At 34.6% G+C, this 23,576-nt stretch overlaps 3 protein-coding genes across 4 annotated transcripts; 1 reads left to right on the top strand and 2 right to left on the bottom strand.

Annotated features, from left to right (window-relative positions):
* Positions 1-5,266: 5,266 nt before the first annotated feature.
* Positions 5,267-6,889, bottom strand: LOC116145733 (protein WHAT'S THIS FACTOR 1 homolog, chloroplastic). Its single transcript, XM_031431179.1, has one exon. The coding sequence runs from the start codon at positions 6,680-6,682 to the stop codon at positions 5,366-5,368; it is 1,317 nt and encodes a 438-aa protein (XP_031287039.1). The 5' UTR covers positions 6,683-6,889; the 3' UTR covers positions 5,267-5,365.
* A 4,174-nt stretch (positions 6,890-11,063) lies between these two features.
* On the top strand, positions 11,064-12,261 carry LOC116145725 (ethylene-responsive transcription factor ERF017-like). Its single transcript, XM_031431172.1, has one exon. The coding sequence runs from the start codon at positions 11,123-11,125 to the stop codon at positions 11,798-11,800; it is 678 nt and encodes a 225-aa protein (XP_031287032.1). The 5' UTR covers positions 11,064-11,122; the 3' UTR covers positions 11,801-12,261.
* Positions 12,262-13,210: 949 nt separating this feature from the next.
* LOC116145726 (DNA cross-link repair 1 protein-like) lies at positions 13,211-21,111 on the bottom strand. 2 transcript variants are annotated; one of them, XR_004130419.1, is made up of 11 exons: positions 20,411-21,111; positions 20,130-20,324; positions 19,387-19,782; positions 18,962-19,025; positions 17,340-17,557; positions 17,129-17,242; positions 16,346-16,451; positions 16,056-16,267; positions 14,727-14,830; positions 13,572-13,882; positions 13,211-13,296 (listed from the first exon to the last, which is right to left on the bottom strand). XR_004130419.1 is itself a non-coding variant. In XM_031431173.1 (10 exons), the coding sequence occupies exons 1-10, from the start codon at positions 21,032-21,034 to the stop codon at positions 13,738-13,740; spliced, it is 2,178 nt and encodes a 725-aa protein (XP_031287033.1). In that variant the 5' UTR covers positions 21,035-21,111; the 3' UTR covers positions 13,439-13,737. The 2 variants fall into 2 exon arrangements, 1 of the variants encoding a protein (XP_031287033.1); XM_031431173.1 differs by lacking the exon at positions 13,211-13,296 and having other exon boundaries at positions 13,439-13,882.
* Between the last annotated feature and the right edge of the window lie 2,465 nt (positions 21,112-23,576).

The following is a 23,576-nucleotide window of genomic DNA, read 5'->3' as shown; positions in this document are numbered from 1 at the left end:
TAATTTGACGTTTCTATAAAAAGATTGTAGGAACTACATTGAAAAAGTGAGAAGGCTACGACTTGGAGTTGGAGATGTTTCGGTAGTACTTGAGTATTTTATGAAAATGCAAAAGGAAAATTCAAATTTCTAGTACATGATTGATGTTGATGAAGAGAGTCAATTACAGAATGTGCTATGAGTTGATGCTAGATGTAAGGCTACATATAAAGAATTCGGTGATGTTGTCACCTTCGACACAATGTATCGATGAACAAGTATGATATGCCATTTGCTGCTTTTGTGGGGGTTGATCATCATGGACATTCGACATTATTAGGCTGTGAGTTAATTTCCCATGAGGACACTGAGACATTTGTATGGCTATTTTGTTCTTGGCTTGAATGCATGGATGTTGCTCCTAATGGAATTATCACTAAACAAGATAAGGTCATGCAAAATGTAATTGAGATTGTTTTCCTTGGTACAAGACATAGGTGGTGTTTGTGGCATATAATGAAGAAAGTGCCTAAAAAGTTAAGAGGGTATAAGGAATATGAAACTATAAAGTTTAAGTTTAAGTTGCAAAATATTGTGTATGATTCCTTTACGCGTTCAATACGTGTTCTTCTTCTTTTACGCACATAGACTTGTCCTTCATTTACCCCTTCTGGAACACTAACACTTTCCTGAACCGTTGCTTCTCCCTCAATTTCATCCCTAATCACAAACCATTCTCCTATCATATTTTTTTTAATCAAACCTATTTTACACAATGTCACATCCCCCAACAAATTATTTGTGGAAAACTTAATCTTATTTGCTTCATCATTATGGGTGATCTAAATACTTAACTTCTCACATATTAAAATAACAAGCATCCCCCAATATATTTCTCCTTTTTTTGCTTGAACCTCTCTCAACTTCTTAATCAATAACGTCGCTGAATTTACTTGCCTCCCTGCTATTGTTACTTCCATGAACATTAAATCTTTAACCGTCACATTTCCATTTGTCTCTTTCTGACCATTAAATATGTAAGTCGGATATCTGTGAAATACTCTCATAGCAGGATTCTTTAACTTTGTAGATTTACACCTATGTGGATGGTAAATCCCTATCCCAGAAACATCCATCCAAGCTTGTTTGAAATCCCACGTTCTAGATACGTTATCCAAACCTTCAAAATCAAATCCTATCCAGGTTGCTAAATCTTGTGGTCTCACTACAAAGTTATAATTCTTTAATCTAAAAAACATTGTATACGCCAGAAACTCATCAGTATATGTCTCCACAACTTCCAAACTACTAAAAAACTCATAGATCAAATGCTTATATCCATCATATCTAATACTCACCAACCGGTCCCATTTCAAATTATGAATTCAACCATTCATTTCATCACCTAAACCCAAACTTGTTATAAGTACTAAATCCAAACTTCTTCTCAGGAAAATATCTCTTTTAGACACCTCCTCATATTGCTTTTTATGTCACAAGTCTTGAAATTGGATTCCAAATGATGATGTGCCTTCATGAGGAATGGTTGTATTTTTTGCTCTCACCATTTTCTGCTTTCTTCTAAAACCTGTATACATAAAAAATTTATCATCATAATCAGTCATAACTAAAGAAGTTTGAAAGATGCAAAAGTGTCAATAAGAACATGAATCTCGACAGAAACCTGTACATAATTATAGTTTGTCTGCATTCATCACTTTTTATATGATATTTAGAAGAAGTTAGTTATGACTCATCACTAAAAAAGCAGCCATTTTCCTCACTAACTCATCCTCAAATTCATAATATCTTCAAGAAAATTATCATTTCACTGCAAATCATCTATTTAATATTTTGTGTTCTACTGCTAGATCCAACCCTTCCTTTCTGGGTCCATCCTCTTTAATGAGATCAACATTATCACTTATAATCCCACTGCCACCAATACATGGCCAATTTATTAAAAATACCAAACAATTTGTTTAATAACTCACCAGCCTAACAAGCACTCAAACCAGATTTTAGTTGTCAAAAAACCATCCACGGGTCTGGGGCCAAAAGCAAATAGAGGGAAAATTATTTAAGTTGGGGAAGAGGACGATACTTCTACTCACCATAGGGGTCAGGAACCCTGCGCCCTTATACAAATGAAACTTGGTCCCCCTTCAAGTAAAGTCAAACCAACCCAAATGTTTCCATATAGCTCCCATGATTTAAAGATTAAATCATATCATATTTATGAAATCACCAAACCTCATATTGCAAACATAAAAAAAATCCTAATCTTGACACCTCTCTCCCTTCTTTTGGGTTTTTGGATAAACATAAACATGAAGTAGCTAGATGACATGTAAAGATACCATCATCAACACTACAAGTAGCATATGCATTTTTTACATCTTAACCTTGAAGTTTAAAATAAACTTATGGGTAGCTTGCCATCCTCTTTTCATCAACTCAGCTGCCACGGAAGACACCTTTGCTTGGACATAACCTTTTGGCGAACAAGCATGCTGCATAACAAAGCATAGGCAAAAACTGTAAACCAAATATATTATTTGTAGCATGACCAATAAACAAATTGAGTGAATAGCACATTAATCAAATTGAATAAATAAGAGACTTTCATGCGATACTTATACGATGTGAAGATCTTCTATTATACTATCAAAGGACAGTTAGAAGAAGTTTTTCTTGATACCCATCACTGCATTCCATAACCTCAACTCAACCGATTCTCCTATTAGCTTGACTTTTCATGTATAGAACCCATGTGTGATGTATTCAATTAAGATCTTCTATTATACTAGCTCGCAAAACTTTTTACAAGCGCAATGAATTTGTACAATCGTTTTTTGACGAAATTTACAAGATGCTATGACAACTAGAGTAACCCCTACCTATAGTAATCAATTAAAGTTACGTTTTGCACAATTTAAGTCATTCCAGCGGCACTAGTTAATAGGAAGACGTACAGGAAGACTCAATTGGTTCAATCAGGACGAAAGCATCAAACACTTATACATTATAAACTACTTCAGGTTTCAATTATTTGTTTAGTGCAATTCATTCAAAATTTTGCATAAAAAAATACAAACTCAAAAATGGCAAATGGCTTCAACGACAATATTAATGCATTCATCAATTGCTTTCCATAATGGAATTGTCGTAACCAATACTTCATACCTTAGCCACTGAACCTCAATCATCAATTAAACCCAATAAAACATGATGAACACAAACCAAATTAACTGAAACATTTACTCGAAAAATGGCAAATGGCTTCGACGACTTGGAGCGGCAGATGAGGAACCAGGATAAAGAAGTGAACGTTGTAAAACAAGCTCAATCATCAATCAAAACCAATAAAAAAATGTGATTAAGAGAAACTAAATAGACTAAAACACTTACAATAATAATGGCAAATAAGAAACTTGAAGAAGAATAACAGTAAATGAGGAACTTCGACGAAGAAGAAAAGCGGCAGATGAGAACTTCGAAGAAGAAGAAGAGCGCAGATGAGGAATGAAGACTAAGAAGAAGAGCGCAGATGGGGAATGAAGATGAAGAAGAAGAGCCGCTTGTTGTTTTTTAAAATTGCCCCAAATTGATTTGACCTAAATTCCAATTAAAGTACTCATTGGACGGGTGTCCATTATATGTGGGCGCCCATCCATTATTTAGGGTTTTAGGGACGCCCGTCCACTGAATAATGGACAGGCGTCCATAATTTTTTTTTAATTTACAGTATGGACAGGCGTCCATTATACGTGGACACATGTCCATTATTCAGGGACGACCGTCCATAACTGATGAACGAGCGTTCTTGTATTTTGTATACAATTTTATTTTATTTAAAGTATGGACCCGCGTCCATTATATGTGGACACTCGTCCATTACTTAGGGACGGCCGTCTATAATATATGAACGCTCGTTCATTATTTTTGTTTAGAAACTTTTTTTAATTTAAAGTTTCAATGGATGTCCATTAAATGTGGACCCCCGTCCATAGTAAATGGACTCCTACCCATATAATATGGACGAGAGTCTATCGTTCATTTCGCATGGACGGGTGTCCACATATAATGGACTCCCATCTAATAACAGTCAATGGTCGTTCACTCGCAAAATATTTGTTAATGAGATACATGGCTAGTCTGAGTCATGTAATTCGGTGTAAGAATTTGATACATAGTTTCGATGTTCATAGTATTATTGAATAAATTTTACACTTCTCCGTTAGTTTTTGTCTTTCTAATATAATATAGCACACATGAATCCAATTAAAATCAACCTTAACTAGCAAGATAATTTTTATTTGGATTATTTAAAAAAGTGCTCAATTTTTTAATTTGAATAATATAATACATAATTTAGGATAAATAAATCTGGCGATTTAAACCATTAGTTTGCCCTTTAGGAAAAAGTACCAAGTGATAAATTTTGCTCTGGCACCATTTTTAATGACGATTCTCTTGTGAATTCTTATTCGATTGTTGCACAGGTACGACCTGACCCAAGATACAGCGGCAACCAGTAGAAACTTAAATCCGTCACACTTTATCAAGGACACAAAATCATTCATATAGAGATGAAATAATGACATCCAATCAATTCATGGTCTAGGATGTGCACAAATTATTCCCCAGGTAAGTTTGTCATTTTTCATGTGCTTCTTTCTCTCTCCCTATATGTATATTCACATGGAGATTTCCTCTCATACTTTTGCATTCTGGTTTCAATCCCCAATTATAGAGAAAATTACACTCACAAGCAATCTCTTTATTGTTTTTCTCTAGAATTGGCATAAAATTTGTGGTATTCAATATGAGGACCCGATCAGGAGTACCTGAGCTAAAATTTCAGGAATGAAAAAAATCATATTTGATATCTAGTGTTTTGCTCCATTATTAGAAAGAATGTAGAGAGTACAAGTGATTATTCAATACAGATTGATGGATAAAAATTCCCGACGCAAGCTAACCAACCACATTTTTCCGATTAAAACAGTAATATGGAACCCAGTAGTTAGCATGTTAGGCCTCTGTTCACTTGACTGAAAGTTTTTAGGCCTTCAGTGCCAGGAGTGCTCAGGAGGACGACAGTAAAATATTAATCATCTTCATATACATTACATATAACCAAAAAGGAAGGACTTTCTCTTCAAAATGCGGGCAAATATTCCACCAAAATGCATAAATGTTTCTGACCTTCTGAACTTTCCCAGCATCAAAACAGTAACACAAAGATGGTGCAACCAAACTAGTACCCGTAATGCTTCTGCTATATAAAGGGATAAGGCACAGAGAACTTTATTAACAAATTTATGACGTTTCACTGCTAAATTAAGTTTAGAAACTAATTACAAAGAAAAAATTGATGACCTCAAGTTGTATTAGCATCCTTATATCCACTGCAAACTTCCCCAACCTCCATCTCATCATCATCTGAAAGTAAAGCATCTTCTAAATCTCCCATGGTCTCCTCTTGCTCAAACTGCGTACTTATGCTGCCATTCTCAGAATCACTCCCAAACAAATCCTCATCCTCCATGTCAGATTGGTCACTAAAAGTTTCAATCTTCTTCTTCCTTCCTCTGTAACCTATAAGGCTTTGGACTTTTTCCTTCCAAAGAACTAATGGGCCCTTCTCAATCAACTCTGAACCTTCATAAGCTTCTGTCAAGAACACACTAAATCTCTTTCCCCTTTCCGACACATAAAAAATTCCAAAATGCTTCAGTAGAAGTCTCATTAACTTCTGTGGCATAACAAGTTCCCTTCGAAAATGAGTGAGGTGATCCGTCACCAACTTCTTCTCGATGGTAAAGCTAAGCAGCTCATGCATTACCGCAACTGCCCTCTTATCAAATTCCAACGACCCAGCTTTGAGCTCTCTGGCATCTGCATATGGAGACAAATAAGCCCTTTTCTGAAAATGCTCAATCTTACCTCCATATCTATAAACTTTCTTGTACTCGGGAGGAAACTTCAAAGGAAACGGCAAAGAAAGCATTCCCGGTGTATGATCACCACCACCCTCACTTAGCCCCAACACCTTCTTCTCCAACTCCGTGATAGCCCATTTAGGATTCCAATTTGCGAGTTCCAAATACTCAACTTCAGGTTCAGTCTTAGACTTAATCACTTTAAAAAGTTGAGGGTACCTATGAACCCATTCAGCTCTAAAATCAAGTGACAAGCCAAAGTCTCTTCTAAAATGTGCAATCTTGTCCAACGGCAAACGTTTATCAACTGACATCATTAGAAACCTTGTGACATTCTCTGCAGCTTTGTCTGAGTGTTCATCAAGTAACCTCTCTTCTTCTTCAAGCAAGTCTTCAGCTACTTTAGTCATTCCACACCATAACACCCCATTTTGATCCTTATACACTTCAAAGAGCTTTGGTGTCTTTCTAATAAAATCTGATATTTTATGAGGTTTAGGCAGATTAATTTGCCTCCTATATTCATTTAACGATCTAACGGGTATTACCATTTCAGGTTCTTGCTTTAAAATATCCATTAAAATCTTCACTTTGGTGAATATTTTCCACTTCTCGGTGGCGATCTCAAGCCCACGGACTCTCTTATTCTTGCTTCGATCTTGGACACGCTTACTGCTGGTCATTAATCTACTCTGTGACCACAAAAATGAACATTGTTTGTACCAAACTCTTCTCAGAGACAAATAATCAAACATGTTGAGCTTATTGATTAAATTTGCAGTTTTAACTCGTGGGGATATCCTTGATGACAAGCCAAAGAGTAAAAGAGAGTGAGAATGCAAAGGTTAAATGACATAAAGATAGAAATGTGGGAGATTCATGTAGATGTGAATGAAAATTTTCAGAGTGTCGATTATGGGAAGTGTTTGTTGAAAAGACGGTATGAATTGAGAGGTAAGTGCCAACTGGTATTAAGAGGGACACAACAATGAAACGCGCAAGAAGATTTGTCTAATGGAAGGTTAGAATGGGCTTAAACAGGCCCAAGATTAGTTCTTAAATGATAAACCTATATTATTGAAGTTTATTACATTTTATCGTTTAAGAAACAATACCAATCACTATTTTTCTTTTAATTTTGTATAAGAAAAGATTATAAAATTGGTAATAAGTTTAATCTTGATAAATAAATTTTGAAACAAATAATAACAATAATAATCTTAATAAATAAATGAACAACTAACTCCAATGAGAGGGAAAGGATGTTTCTTTTCATAAATCATAATCTGGAGGTCCTAGGTTTGAGAGCTTAATTTATGTTTATAGACTCTTTTTGGGTATCTGGTATCTTTATAAAGAATAAAGAATACAACCTAAACAGGACGAACCCGAAACTACACGACCCTAAACAGAAAGGGGCGATGCCAAAACAAAAAAACAAAGAAGTTAGGATATACACCCTTTACACACTCAATCCACACCCCCTGGACAACAAAAAACGGTTGTTAATTTTGTGTATTTTTTGTCAGATTGTATAACTCAATTATAAGTAAAATATTATTGAATTTTTTTAAGGCATTCAGAAATATAAGGAGAAAACTCTTTGATATTAGCTATTTATATAATAAAATTAAAATTTCAGCTTATGGGTGAAAAAAAAAATATGGTTAAAAATAAAATGAAATGCCCACGGTTTAGTCTCTATCAACCTGCATATTGACATGTTTTAATTTAACCTTGAGAATTAGATACAGTTATCAGCTACACTTTTCTTTTATGTTGGGCAGAGAGACATGGAGATTACGAGTCTAATTTGTTAGCGCGTTTCAGCCACCCCTTTTTAAACTATAGTCAAATTCATTATCAAATCAATGAGTATCTACTGTCTATACTCATCAAACTGTTGTTTTCAGTCAACTATTATCATATAATTACTTTGGTCCTCTTTTTTCTAGAACATTTTTGCTTTTACTGTTTTTTCCACCCTTTTGGATCAATAAATCCTCTAAACCCCCCCGAGGTATACTCAACATCACTAAACACCCTCCAGTATCAGTAATAGCTCTCAACCCCCTGTTGTTTGTGGAACGTTAGTACTTTCCCATTAGTTTTAACAGACCAGGGATAGAAAAGTAATTGTCTTATAAGTTTACATGAGAAATATTTTATTACCCATGGCCATAGGCACTTTCTATTGCATTCAAACTATTTTATATAAATTATCTCTATATAGTTTGGCGATTCGTTTGTAACTCTTAGGTGTATTACTTAAAGGTCTTAAATTCGAATCCTCAAAACTACTAATAAAGGGTAGCCACTAAAGGTTTACTTGACCGTTAATTTTAAGACTCCAGTAGACTAGTTGAGATGTATATAAGCTGACTCAGATATCCTGAAAAAAAAAAAAACTATTTTATATAAAATTGTGGGTGTGTGTTTGTGTTTTAGATTAGAATATGATAGAAGAGATAGATAAATTTTGTGCGTGGAAGGGAGGATATGGACTCCGAAGACAATAATGGTCGTTAGGGGACCAGAAGAAATAAGGGCTTCACAGTAAAGGTCATGGAGAAGGTGGGAATAGGGGGCTGTGGATGGGTTTTACTATAGGGGTGGGGCCGTGGGGGTTGTTTTGCGGTGATGGGTGGAGGAAGAGAAAGGGGTGGATCACTTTGTATTTTTTTTTTTTTTTTCAATTTTAAGAAATTAAATGGTTTTCTAAGAAGACTAAGGGTATGAAGGGGTTTTCACATGAAGAAATTAGGGTAGAATGGATAATTAATTGTTCTGCAAAGTTCAAGGAGAAAGCCAGTAATTCTGACAAACGGCATGGGGTTGAGGTGCTAATGCTGATACCAGAGGGGGTTTATAATTCTTAGTATACTTAAGGGGTTTTATAAATTTTCTCTTTAAGTTTAAATGATATGATATCTTATCTTATAATTTTTAATTAATATGTATACAATAGTTTTCCATCACGATATTCTCCATTTATCTATGGATTAAAAGAGTTTATTTCAAATTATAAGTATTTTAGAATTATTTTATGTTGTTTAATTCCATTTTTAAAATGTTTATAGAATTATAAATTTGGGTTTTTACCATAAACTCTTTTTGAGCTTATTTAAAATATTGAAATTTCAAAAATATCCCTATATATCTTATAAATTTGATATAATTTATTCTTGTAAATTAATACCATAAAGCTTTTTTACATTTTTTTTAACCAAATAACTAACAAAGTTTTCACAAATGCTTTACTCTTGTAATGAATAAGTCATACCAAACAGACTTTATATAAACTCTTTTTTGTTTTTTTTTTTTTCTTTAAATAAAAAAAAGAAGAGTATAATCTAGAAAAGATGGATAGTCTTGATTAAAAGGATGGTTTTAGAATATTTAATTCAACCGCACGGGCTCGTTGACATTATATTTTACAATTCTATTTTAAAGCCGTCAACCTTAACCTTATTAGAAAATAGTCCCCATAATGTCAATTATATTCAAATACTATTGCCAGTCAAACCTTTACTTTTGTTGTATTTTAATCCCCAATTGAATATATGCATGTCAATTTATGGACCCAATAATGTTTTTAAATGTAAAATCAAACTTAAGAAATTTGTTATTATTCTACTTTTGAAACCAAATTGATTTAATCAATCAATTGTAAATTAATTTTATTGATTTGATTTGGTTATTATAATGGTTGTGATGTATCAATTTATTGGGTATTAATACTAAGGAAAATAATGAAATAAACTAGAATTTATAAAATGAATTATAAAAATAATTAAAAAGCAAAAAAATCAACTCAACAGTGATGAAAAATAAGTATTGATAAAAAAAAAAATTAAAAAAATTGCTTTAAGAGAGAATAAAAATATGTGTCTAATGGATTTTTTTTTTCTTGAAAAAATGGGTTGATACAATAATCCCCCTTTAGTATAATAAAAAATTAAAAATCTGCCGATGGTTAAAGAAATAATAAAAATCCTCTATCATTAGTTTTTTATGTTAAAATAAATGATAGAAGATAGATTAAGTAATATTTAATCACCTATGGGATAATCTTTTATTACTTCAGTAATGCCACCTTATATTATTGACATTATCATGTTTAGTTGTGAGTAATAAAAAATTTTAGTAATCCTCCAATACTAATAGTAATTACTGCAGGTTATATAGGTAATAATTTGAATACCACAATTTTTTTAGGTATTCTAAAATTACTTGATACTCTTATTTTTATTACAATTTTATCTCTAATTAATAAATTTTTTTAACAATAATGTTTTTATTGTGAAAATAATTTACAAGAATATTCATGAATTATTTTATGCTTATAAATAAGATTTTTAAGATATTAGTACCCTTGTACTTCCACCAAATTATCCAAGACCACCGTCGGATTTGGCCACCATCATCGACCATCGGCCACCACCGTCAACCGTCATTGCCAGAACAGCACACGACCAATTGTATCTGGTCAGTAGTGTGTCAATCTGGCGAAATCAGGCCATAACCATGACTATTTTCGGCTAAATCTATGGATTTAACTGAAAAGAAACGATTAGATTGACATACACCCGACCATATCCAATTGATCGTGTACAATTATGTTATGGGGTGTATTAACTTAGTTCTCAAATGTAGGGATTAAAAAAATAATCAAAATAATAATAATTGTTGAACCAAAACCCCTGCAAATTAAGTAACAACATTGAGATATTTATTATTTCTGAAATTACGGGAGATATTTGTTATCGGACAGAGTGGAAGGAACGCACCTAGGTGGAGAGTGGTATTCACGTAAGAAGAAAGGCTCCACTGAACTAGGGGCCTGGAGCGGTAGAGCGTGAGCCGTGGCGCTCCCTCTCCAGAGACCTGAAAGGCTGAAACCCGAAGACACGAGTAAAACAATAAAAATATAAACACGACAAACACTCCACGTGCTTTGAAATTGGTCCTACCGCGTTCTCAAACCGTCATAATCACTTTTAACTGCCACGTGTCCGCTTATCCGCGCTCTTTCTGTCTTTCCTCTGACTTCACAAATCAACACGCTTAGACTTCAACTTCTTCCTCACTATATATTCTTCACCATCGCAGCCGCCATTGTTATTATCAGTCTGATCCAATTCAAACATTTTCATGCTGTTTCCTTAACCTTAACCAAAACTAAACAGACTTCTATGGTGAAGACCGCTACTAACTCCATAACTGAACCTTCATCATCAAGTAATCATCATGAACCAAAGTATAAGGGTGTTCGTAAGCGAAAATGGGGGAAATGGGTGTCCGAGATTCGGCTTCCGAACAGCAGAGAACGTATTTGGTTAGGTTCGTACGAGTCGCCAGAGAAGGCGGCGCGTGCATTTGACGCAGCTTTGTTCTGTTTACGAGGTCCCAGTGCTAAACTCAACTTCCCCAATAACCCACCGGAGATTAACATAACTGGACCCGGAGGACGAGCGCTTCAACCACAAGAGATTCAAGTGATTGCTGCAAGATACGCCAACGAAGAGCAAGAGCCGCAGAGAAATTCATTGGATTATAATAATGTGTCATCATCGGCTGCGACTTCGCATTACACGTCGTCATCATCATATGGGGTGGCGATGCCGGTGGACGTGGACAGTAGTAATCATACTACAATGGATTGGTCGTTTTTGAGTATGTTAGATAGCAATGAGCGAGCAGTTGCATCTGATTTTGGTCTTTATTCTGGGCTTGACATAAGCATGAATATGAACATGAATGGAGATGAACAATATCCTCCACCTCCGGAAACACCAACAGCGATGATCAATGAGAACGAGGAAGATCATGAGAACGTGTATTCTCAGTCTTCATTTCTGTGGAACTTCTAAGTTATGGAGATTACTATTATTTATTTATTATTATTATAATTTGTATAGTTAAGTTTAACAGGTCATCAGGAGAGTTCGGCTAATTTTTGCTGCTGATATCACTGATTTTTCATCTCAATTGTAAGATATTGGGTGGAAATTATAGGGGCGTCTCAGTTATAAGATATTGGATGGAAATTTTAGGGGGAAAATATGGCCCAGTTTTTTTGTACTTTGTTGTATTAAATCTGGGAAAGATGTAGAATTAATAAATGGCTTGTTATTAATTTAATATAAAAAATTTGGAATATGAAGTCCATGTCATCTGCCATGTGTGCAAAAAGGTCTGTGGTGTCCTTTTATAGGAAGAGCATTCAAGAACGAAATTTCAATGTCTACTATAATACGTACGATACGAAATCATCTCACTCTTGTACTTTTGGAGCTAAGAACTGACTGTCTCACCCAAAATTATATTATTTATATATGTATTTTCATTAATGATTAACTTAGATCATGCAATAAATACCTTGTTTACATGCCATTACCTTTGTATTATTTACTAATTAGTTAAAGATTTTTTCCCACCCAAATAATGGTTTAATGACACTTTCTCACCCAGACTTTTAAAATACTATTTTATTATCTAAATTTATATTCCAACAACGAACACAGATTAAACTCAATACAAATTATTAGTACTTTTAAAGAGAGAAGACTGATGAGTCTTTTGGTAGTGGAAGGTTAAATTTTAATGGTTGAGATTGATTAGAATTCGATTTGAGAAGAGCCACTACGCAAACCATAATCAATCGATTGCCGACGATTGACGTGATTAACGAGAGTATGGTTTAAAAGGTTTTGCTGAGTAATGATTGAAAAAGAGAAACAGAATAAAAATTTGGATAATAAAGTAATATTTTAAAAGTCTGTAGATGAAAGAATGTTAGTAAACCATTATTTGGGTGAAAAAAAATCATTTACTCTTTACTATAATAGCTTAATAATATATATATTTTTATAATAAAGCCAGCCATGGCCATGAACATGAACCTAGAAGACTGAAATTAAGCCTAGATCATATAATTTCAATTAAGGAAACATCCATGGACAAGCCCTACGTCAATTATCAACACTAGTGTATTTGATTCCCATTTCAGAGTCAACTATGAGAAACCCATTTACTCGAGGTTTTTCTATAATATTACCAACACCACTCATTGTCTTGTCCACCTTACTTTCTTGTTATCTTCCTCTTCTTTATATTTTAATTGTATTACAGACAGCCAAAGAAATATTGTGATTATAGAATCAAAATTCGAATCAAATTATATAATATGTGTTAACTTGCGCAGTCATATTTTACATGGAAAACAGTCAAACAATGTCAAACCGCGGAGGCCCCTTGCCCCTTTGGCACTTATTGACTTATGAGAGCATCTAGAAACACAAAAGTAATTAACAAAAAGGTCACTCACCTTGTGTCCCCATCATAAACTCTTTGTTTATGCAGTCACCTGTGACATCATATCCAATCATGTGTCATTAAAATATTATATGAGAATTGACCATACTTTTTTTATAAGACTCAATAGCGTTATTCAATATATAGAAGTTGAATTTTATTTTTCAGTAAATTTAAAATTACTCAATACATCTTATTGGAGCCACATTTTCAAAATATAGCATTACCAATATTTCTTAGACATTGCAGGTCTGGGTATCTCTTATACAAACATCAGTTATAATATCATGTTCCACAAAATATACATGCATTTCATTTCCATGTTACCTTGTGGTATATTTCATTATCCAATTGGGCAAGACATACCAAACTAATCTAAGGGCATTGCAGACCTGCACTGGAGATTCACCCATCTCGTTCTTGATAGCACTTCAAAGGCAGGTTCAGATGAAAATACAATAAGGGATTGTATCTGCTGCTAGCAGTGAACGGTTCAAGATGAAAGAAGGGAAACCATGGCATTTGTAGAATCTGGTCCGTCATTATTGACACTTGGTATTATGTTTTCCGGAGATACAAGCTTCACAAATTCTCTGAGCTCTGTAAAGCTGCAATGCTCACTATATGGCACTTCGTATCTGGACAACAGAGGAGCAAAATCTCTTATTAGTCATACAATTAGGATTGTTATATACAATATACTGAAAAAAAAAAATTGTTTTTGCAAACATCAAGTCAAACATGTATATCCACCATGAACAGATTAAACTTGCGGAAGTACAGGTATAAGGAATGCCATGCAATTTTTTAAGAGTTTAACCTGCCAAATTAGTATTGAAGAAAAATTATTGTTGTAGCCAACTAGAGTTTGACAAAGGTTTTTATCAAGAAAGAGTAAACTATTTATATAACTGGAACCAACACTAATCAACAGGACTTCAAAACCTTGGAGGATTGGAAGTGAAATTACAAGCAGCACTGGAGACAGTAAATTAAGCTGTTAATTGTTTATATCCCTAAAGGGCTGAAAATATATTGCCAGAAAACACTAGGCAACTAAATAACATCTTCCATTAGTAAGTAGCATAATGACAAAAAGACCTTTTCCTTAACATATCAATTGTGAATAAGGTAAACTTCAAAGCTGATCACTTAGCATAACTGTTGAGCTTTCAGAGTGTTGAACTCTCAAAATGCAAAACCATCTCATTTTACAAATAATAAAATTGCTTTGCATAATTTCAAATTTGGTGCTACATTAATAGATTTGATGTGGTTTATTTGATACTTGGTGACTAATATTGCAATCTAATCAGTCCAGGTAGGATTTTATTGAGGTTGCCATTTCAGTAAACAGTTTTACTTTGGAGCAAATCATTATAAGCTCCATTTATCCCATAGCTGGTTGCATATCACAAGGGATAAGGCAAAAGTTGGGGAATATATAGGAATTACATTTTTCTTAAAGAATACAAGACAAACCTTATAATTGTGCCCTGCTGCCATCTTCTCCCTGTAGACTTCTTCTTCCCTTTACTAAATGTCCAGCCAGTAGGAGAGAAAGCAACTATAAGACTATACCGGCTCTGACAACAAGCATACAAATAAACATGAATAATCATTCCAATATTTAATGATTTCAGATATTGAAACAAAGAATGAAGTCTGTTTCACTAAAGTTAGTGTGATAAGACCATGCTATGGCTGGTTACCCACATGCTAGCCCAAATTCTTATAGGACATAATTCATATTACATAATTCAATAGATTATCCATTGTTAAAATCAATTATTGACAATAAAAATGCATATAAAATCATCTAAGAGAGCCTTAAGACTAAAAAATTCTTCAAACGATAGTTCACTTTCTATACAAGAATATAAAAAAGGGAAGAGAAACTAAAATTTTAACTACATATACATAAAATCAAGCACAGCTGAGACTTAAATGCAAACTCCAGATTTAGGAACAATACTCCGGTTAACAGCAATGCAATCACATTCACCTTACAAATCTGAGATGCCATCGGCATTGATAAAATTTATTAAAGGGAAATAATAATTCAGTCTTTCCTGGATACATCACAAATTCACTAAATGAGAGAGAATTAAAATGCCTATCATCCTTCAATAATCAATATGGACTTCATAACACATTTTTGTTTTGTTCTATGCTTCTATTCCCTTTATTTTTACCATTTCAACGACATAAACAATGTGACATGTATTATTTTCTAAATATTTCCAGACAAGCACCGATGGTCTAGTTCCTCGTAAGCTAATAGAGTTGAAAGAGCACCTTAACAAGAAGAGCATACTAGTGGACATCTGTTTTCTTCATTCACTTAGATTGGGAAGGAGTTTTGGTATAATGGCATACTAGTGGCATTGGTGTACACATGTTGAGGTTTCATAGTTTTTTTAAGTCGGCCGTTTTAGACTGTTTATGGTTTTGTGATCTTTTAAATGGATCTTTAACTTTTGTGGGCATCTTGTTCACTCTTTTGTACTTATTTCAGACTCAGTCAATAATATTTATATATTTCTTATCAAAAAAAAAAAAAAAAAAAAAGAGCATAAAATAATATGCCTGAGTGCTCTACCCCTAAAACTGAAAAACAGCTTAGGTGTCCTTGGCCCTACCACATATCGGCACTCACTAAGCAAGAATCTGGAAGCACTTACTTATTCAATGCTTCTAATTTATCCTCTTTATCGTTCTTTTTATTTTCTGTACCTAAATAAATAACTAAATTCTTTCACAAACACAGATCACAGCTTCACATTTTTTATTGAAAAGCATGCCTCTCACCTTATATTGATTGGATATATGTTTAAGTCGTTTGATGCTTGCAAGTGTCCACATAGGCACAACATGAATGTGGCTTTCCTGTTCATTCATAGTAAACCATTGCATATCTTCCTCGGAAAACTCCAAACATTTTAAAAGACGGTGCTTTGCAGCATTGACATAAACCTTTCTGTGGAGGACACGAGCAACCTCCAAGAACAGCCTTTCCTTGCCTATGATAATTAAAGAAATTATAGCATACAACAGTGAAAGACAGAATCAAAGAGAGATAGAGAGATTATGGCCTGTACCAATTGTGTAGCTTCCAATTAGAAAAAGAGTTTTAGGGTTGAAAGCTTCTGCTTGGATGGCCTCAATAACAAACTGTATTACAGACTCCTGCTTTGGAAAGTCATACTGCAAGAAATAATCACATGAGAATGAATTCAATTTTATTTTAATTTTATATACAAATACCAAGAAAGTGCTAAAGTATGTAATCACTTTCATGTTTCAGGTTTTAAATGATACAAGTAAAATTTAAATGCAAAGATTATATATTCTAAAGAAATAAAACAATCTAAACTTACTAAAAACCAGTGGATTTTATATAGTAGACATTGTAGCAGAGTTAGGTAATAGTAATGTAAGCACATGCTGTGTATATAATAACAAGAAATAATTAAACATTCACAAACATATATCCCACAAGAAACTTCTCAATGCAAATTATGTGCTATTTATGAATATAAGTTAATTGCACACTAGCCAATTTGTTTTACTATCCATGAGGCAAACTTAGACCCCAAGCTGGTCATATCTCCAGAGACTAACCTCAGCAGATCTCAAGCAGACCCAGAGTAAATAAATTCTGCATCATTTACTTTAAATTTTCAATAAACTTGGAGTATTAAGCATATGCATTAGATTTTGATAAGGGATTAGTGATACTTGGGATACTTGGTTTAAGCTCAGCTATGTAAGGTCACTACCATTCTTGTTTTGTCAACTTAAAGCAAATCAAACTCAGAAAATTTCAGCTCAACTCAGCATATCGACAACATAATCGTTGAAATTATTGCATACAGACTTACCTGGGGATTACAGTAAGTGGTATCAAGGATGAGAGTATGAATAGGACATGCTTGCAAAACAGATGCGCTCGCCATTTGCTCACTAAAACGAAAATCGCCAGTGTGTAGAACAGCCTGAAGTTATAGTAACTTTAGGATCATTCTTAAAAATGATGAGAAGGTGATAACAAAAATAACAATGCAGTATCTTAGAAGTCAATGTGGACCACACCTTACCATCAGGTGGTTCAAAAAGGATTATGACGGAACCTGGACAGTGGTTTGCATCTAAGCATGTCACATATATACCGGCAATTGTGATCTTTTGGTTGAGGGGTAAAACTTGTATTCTATCCCATGGTATTCCAATCTTCATATTCACAAGCCTTGCAGTAATCAAGGAGCAATAAATCTTCCCATGACAGAAGGATTTGGTTAAACCTTGATAATCTGAAAAGATAAATGCAGTACAGGTTTTACTTGAGTTTTACCAAAGGGCTCATCAATAGAATGGTATATAAACCACACAAAATTGATGCTGTCTAAGGTTGCCACAAAAAGAAACTGTCAAGACTTTGGAATGGCTAAAGGGAAAGTAAACAAAAGAAAGTATACAGGAATGTGTCTCTTGCCTTCTTGGTGTGTAATATGTAAGAAAAACTGAGAGACCTCACAACCATCTCTTTCTAAAATATCAAGTGGCTTCTTATTTGTGAGCTAGGTTTATACAAAGAAGCCAACATTGCTTGGGTCAATCCAGGTAATTGTGATTCACCCATAGAAAACATTTTTGCTTCTGGGAAAGGGAAGAAAGCCAAGATTCTGTGGAAATGTGGGGTATTGAATATCTTTTGGGTGATATGGTAAGAGAAAAAACAACTGGGTTTCACTCATAAAAAATTAGAAGAAACAACTAGTAGTTGGTAGGACGAAGTTCATCTTTATGCACCAATTTTACTTATTCTATTTTCTTTATACATCTTAATTTTTTGGAAGGAGTTTTGGGTTGAATTTTGTTAGAAAGATCCTTTGTACAAGGAGGGGCTATTTCAAGTGGGGATGTGGACAAGTGTTTTTGCTTGTCTCTGTATAGGATGGTCAACCTTAAAGTTTTAGTTCTTATGGTTTTCTTCCAGTCTACTTTTGTAACTTTATCTTAGTTTCAGTTCAAATACAAAATCTATAGTTCCTCATCAAAATAATAATAATAACACAAACATATAAATTTATTGTGCTATTAACTAATCCAACTTGCAACTTGCAAACAAATGTATGTTAGCAACATGACCATTTTTCAAAAACTCTCTACCTCTCGATTAGAATACTCATCCTGAAATATGGTGTAGGAATATGCTTAAGTATGACTCCTTTGCAAAGAAACAAATGGAATCAAGCAAAATGTATTGTAAGTCATCCACAGAAATTGCACTCAGAAAGATGACTTGATGTGGTAGTACTGGATCAGCACCACAATATGTGACTGAGAATCAGTGCCTAAGATGAACAAAGAGAAGTTTTTATTGCAACTACAAGAATTTTGGAACCTATTATCATTAATGCTTCCCTTGCCCATAATACCATGGAAATATAATAATGAAAATTAGACACAAATCAAGTAGAAAATGAAACTTGAAAGTTTGAAAACTAAATAGAAGAGCTTTACAAATGAATGGATTGAGTACAAGAGGAGGTGGGAAAACAACTACAAGCTACATGGGTATGCTAAACAAATTTAATATGAACCAACTTAATGAACTTATCAATATATTGAACTAGTAACTAACAGTAAATCCTACCTGAACTTTTCAAACTAAATTGTAAGATTGGACTTGAACAACAGAATAGTGAACTTACGGTCCATATGAAAGTGAGTAAGAAACCAATGTGAACAATCTCCTCTAAGAAACTTGAAAGCATCCTGCCAAAGGTAAATTATAATCAACTTAGCATTAAGACCTGCACCATTGATAATATAGAAATTAAAGAGAGTAATAATTATTGCAGATCAGTCACAGCACATAATGCTTTTCGTTCATCCTTACACACAGACACATACATACAACGAAGAAGATGTAAGAATTTTATCCCTGTGATGTTTGCTTATACTACTTCAAATTAGTCTATGATATGTCAGAAAAGTTCTCTGTCACAGTTGACATTTGAAAGCATTACTTTGACCTTTAGATCTGCTTTATTAAGTCAAGTGGTAAATGAGTACAAAATTTGTAATTGAGTAAGCAGCAGATAACATTTGTCAGAAGATAAAAGGTTATCATTACCACTCGAAATGGCGTCCCTGGCACACAACACCATGTGGGAATATCTTTGAGTTTTCCATTTTTGGCATGACTTTTTCCAACAGGTTTTCGACAAGAACCTGAATAACTTTTTCTTGATCCACCAGAAGAGGTGCAAAGTTTCTTCCCATCAACAATGGAGCCGGGAAAGAAATCTGTAATCAGCTTGTTCGCAGCTGGCTTACTACTTTCATTAACAATAGTTTTAGATGCATCATTGTGCCTCTCTGATCCCCGATTACTGCTTGATTCATCACTAGCAGCATGTGAATTTACGTTTTTCTCAATTGCATGGCAGCAACCTTTTCTAATTTCACTAAGAGCATGCACAATTTTCTTCCTTGGACCAAGTGCAGTAACACCTATACTGAGTATATCCTGCAATGAAAAAGATAAAAGAAAGTAGTTATCAAAAACATATTATCCTGGAACAAAAACTGCAAGAACTTTATAAGAAATGAAGAAAACATTATGAGCTTGACAACACAATTCACCCTCACGTTCTTAATACAAGAACATCGTCTCCAGCAAATTCTTATTCTAATTAAGTTGACATAGCAAGGAGCAATCCATTTTGAAATTCTAGCCCATAAACAACAATTTCTTTTGATTCTACAAAGAACTTTTGGAAATCAAATACGCTGTCTAAATTGTATGAATACATTTGGGTGATAGTTAACCAAAAATCCCATGGGAGGTGTGGTATGTTTTATCTTGAAACAAACCTCTTCGGCCAGCCACTGTAAGGTGTCCCAGTCAATCTCTTCCCGAACAAAGGCTTCTTCATATCTACCCAAACCCAGACTGTGTAGAAATTTAACAACAGGAGAAACATCAACAACTTGTTGAGGAAATTGAGCAAAAACATCGCCAACTTGTGGTGGCAGTTGAGGTATCCTGTCAACATCAGGAGCAACAACCTACAAGAAATGCTGTCAAATTAGTAACCGCATCTCAACTTATAAATACTATTATAAATTCTCGATTAAGAGATCATAAAAATTACATCTTGAGATTGGTTCTCGCATTTGTCAAGACAATCATTGGTGTGAAGTTGTCTCAGTTCCTCGCTCAGATTCGAAATATCAACTCCACACAGCGGACACTGAACTACGCCATCCACTTCAGCTTCGTCGTAATCATCATTAATTTCCTCGCGTAATTTAAGTAACACATCAAGTTCCGCATCGTCGTCAGACTCCTCCTCATTCAAATTACAAGTCTCTGTCCTTGACCTCAATAACCTAGACTCAATCGAATTCCGTGAATACCCCTCGTTTATTTTCAATATTCCCTTCTTGTCCCCGCAATTAGGAGAGCGATTGCTACTTGTGACCTTGTAGCTGCAATCGATGCTCGAGGGTATTGATTCCAAGCTGCAATTTTCATCTGAATTGAAGTAAAAGCCCTCGATATTGGGGTTCAAGTTCTCCTTGCCAGGATTGGAAGAAGGCTTGGATGAATGGTGGAAATTATTGGAGGGTTTGAAGGGGATTCTTCGTTTTTTGGAGGTGGAAGTTGTGATTTTAGGTGTTTGTGTGAGTGGGGCTTGGAAATCATCGTCGTCGTCGTCGAGGACGGCGGCGCAGGCGGTGGGTATTGGCTGAGACGCGGTGCGTTTTGTGAGCATGATTTCAAACTTTGCTCTTAGGTTATGACGTTGCACTTGTTTTAAAATGGATGAAGAAACGGAAGGTTTTTGTTTAATTTTTCTCTTTAAGAGACTGGCCAAGTGGAGGGAAAATGGAGTTTTCCCTGCCTTTTCAAAACGATGGAGGTTTCAAATGATGGGCCGTTTTGTTTTGGGTTTTCGCCCAAATCCGACCAGGCTAACGAAACCCGGAGTAGGGTTGGGTGAGGATTCGGGTCTTACCATTTGAGGATAGAGAAGTGAACAATTCCTAAATAGCCATATTTACAAGATTAAAAGAAGGGAAACTGTCCATATTCATCTTATTACCATAATGCCACTAGTTCATTATACGTGACACGAGCAAATGACATGTTCCCACCCAAGGTTAAGCGAAATACCAAGTTCCCACCCGATAAAAGTACTAAAGGGAAAATTAATTCAGTCTTTACTGGTATCACCACAAAATTCACTAAAGATGAGAGAATAAACATGCCTATCATCCTTCATGAATCATATGGACTCTCTAACACATTTTCTTTTGTTTCTATGCTTCTATTCCCTTATTTTTACCCCATTTCAAAGACATAAACACAGCGTGGACATGGATTATTTTTCAATATTTCAGACAAGCACCGATGGTCTAGTCTCGTAGTAATAAGCTGATAAAGAAGCACATTACAAGAAGAGCATACTAAAGTGGATATGGTTTTTCATTCACTTAGATTGGAAAGGAGTGTTGGTATCACCTACAATGCATACTAGTGGGCTTGTGTGTACACATGTGGGTTCATAGTTTTTTTTACGTCGGCCGTTTCTAGCCGTTTAGTGTTAGTGTGTGTAGAAATCATGTTAAATGGATCTTTAACTTTTGGTGGCGTCTTGTCACTCTTGTATTGTATTCAATCCAAGATCGCAATGAATATTAGAATTTACTATCAAAAAAAAAAAAGAAAAAAAAGAGATAAAATACGATCGCACTGAGTGGCTCTACCACTAAGAATCGAACAATACAGCTATAGGTGCTTGGACACCTAACCACATAAATGGCATATCACATAAGCAAAATCTGGAGACCATGACTATCGGACGTACTTTCAAATGTTCTAACTTATCCTTCTATGTTCCTTTTTATTTCTGTACCTAACATAAATAACTAAATTCTTCACAACACAGATCACAGATTCCACATTTTTATTGAAAAGCAAGTCGAGCCTACCACATTATTGATTGGTATGTTAAGTCAGAGTGATGCCTTCCAGTGTCACATGTCAATTCACGTAGAAGGTAGGCCCGATCATAGAAATCCATTCAATTTCGGAAAACGTCCAACACTTAAAAGACGGTGCGTTTGCAGACCATGACATAAACCTTCTGCTGTGCGAGGGAACGGAGAAACTCCTCCCAAGAACAGCCTTCGTGTGCCTGATCAATTAAGAAATTATAGATACAAACGGGAGCTGAAAGCGCATGATCAAAAGAATTTGAGCAGATAGAGAGATAGGGCCTTAACCAATTGGTAGATTCCAATTAGAAAGAGTTTAGGATGCGCTGGTTTGAAGCTTACGGCCTGGATGAGCCTCATTAACAAAGTGTATTACAGAACTCTGATTGGAAGAGATCGATAAGTGAAAGAATCTAATGACAGAGAAATGAATTCAATTTTATCGTTAATTCCCCCCTATATACAAATACCAAGAAGTGCTAACGATGTAACTCCCTTTCATGTTTCAGTCGTTTTAAATGATAAATGTAACAACCTTTATTTTTTAATGAAAGATTATATTCTAAAGAAATTAGAACAACATCTAAACTTACTCACAAAACCAGTGGATGTTATATCAGTCAGACATTGTAGCTAGGAGTTCAGGTAATCCGTCAATGTAGCACATTGCATGTGTATTAATAACCAAGAAATCATTAACATTCACAAACATTGATCCCACAAGAAACTTTCAATGCAAATTATGTGCTATTTAGAACTATAAGTTAATTGCATACTAGCCAATTGGGTTTATCGATCCAGAGGGCAAATGAGACCCAGCTAGGTAATCTACTACCCTCAGGATAGACTCGTCAAGTAACAGACAGACCCGTAGAAATTAAATTCCGCATAATTTACTTTAAATTTCAATAACACTGGAAGTTTAAGCATATGTCATTAGATTTTGATAAGGGGGGGTAGGATAACTTGGATACTTGGTTTAGATCCAGATTATGTAACGGTCACTTCCATTCTTGTTTGTCAACTTACAAAGCAAATCAAAACTCAGAAAAATTTCAGAGTCAACTCAGCTATCGACAACATATGTGAATTATGCAACGACTTACCATGGGGATACAGTAAGTGGTATCAAGGATGAGAATAGAATAGGACATACGGTTGCAAACAGCTGCGACTCGCCATTTGTCACTAAAACGAAACGCCCAGTGATGTAGCAACAGCCGGAATGTTATATATAACTTTAGAGATCTGGAAAAACATGAGGATAGAAGAAGGTGATAACAAAAGATAAAATGCAGTAGCTAGAAGTCAAGTGGA

Source organism: Pistacia vera, unplaced genomic scaffold (genome assembly GCF_008641045.1).
Source record: "Pistacia vera cultivar Batoury unplaced genomic scaffold, PisVer_v2 Contig465, whole genome shotgun sequence".
Taxonomy (NCBI): Eukaryota; Viridiplantae; Streptophyta; class Magnoliopsida; order Sapindales; family Anacardiaceae; genus Pistacia; species Pistacia vera.
The sequence above is the reverse complement of the archived record's forward strand: the minus strand, read 5'-3'. Positions and strand labels throughout refer to the sequence as shown.

Excerpts from the sequence above, each read along its gene's own strand:
- LOC116145733 (XM_031431179.1), bottom strand. The coding sequence starts at position 6,682 with ATGTTTGATTATTTGTCTCTGAGAAGAGTTTGGTACAAACAATGTTCA.
- LOC116145725 (XM_031431172.1), top strand. The coding sequence starts at position 11,123 with ATGGTGAAGACCGCTACTAACTCCATAACTGAACCTTCATCATCAAGT.
- LOC116145726 (XM_031431173.1), bottom strand. The coding sequence starts at position 21,034 with ATGCTCACAAAACGCACCGCGTCTCAGCCAATACCCACCGCCTGCGCC. Across the intron at positions 19,783-20,129 it reads TACAGTGGCTGGCCGAAGAG|GATATACTCAGTATAGGTGT; the intron begins GTTTGTTTCAAG and ends TTTTCATTGCAG. Across the intron at positions 19,026-19,386 it reads CAGGGACGCCATTTCGAGTG|GATGCTTTCAAGTTTCTTAG; the intron begins GTAATGATAACC and ends TACCTTTGGCAG.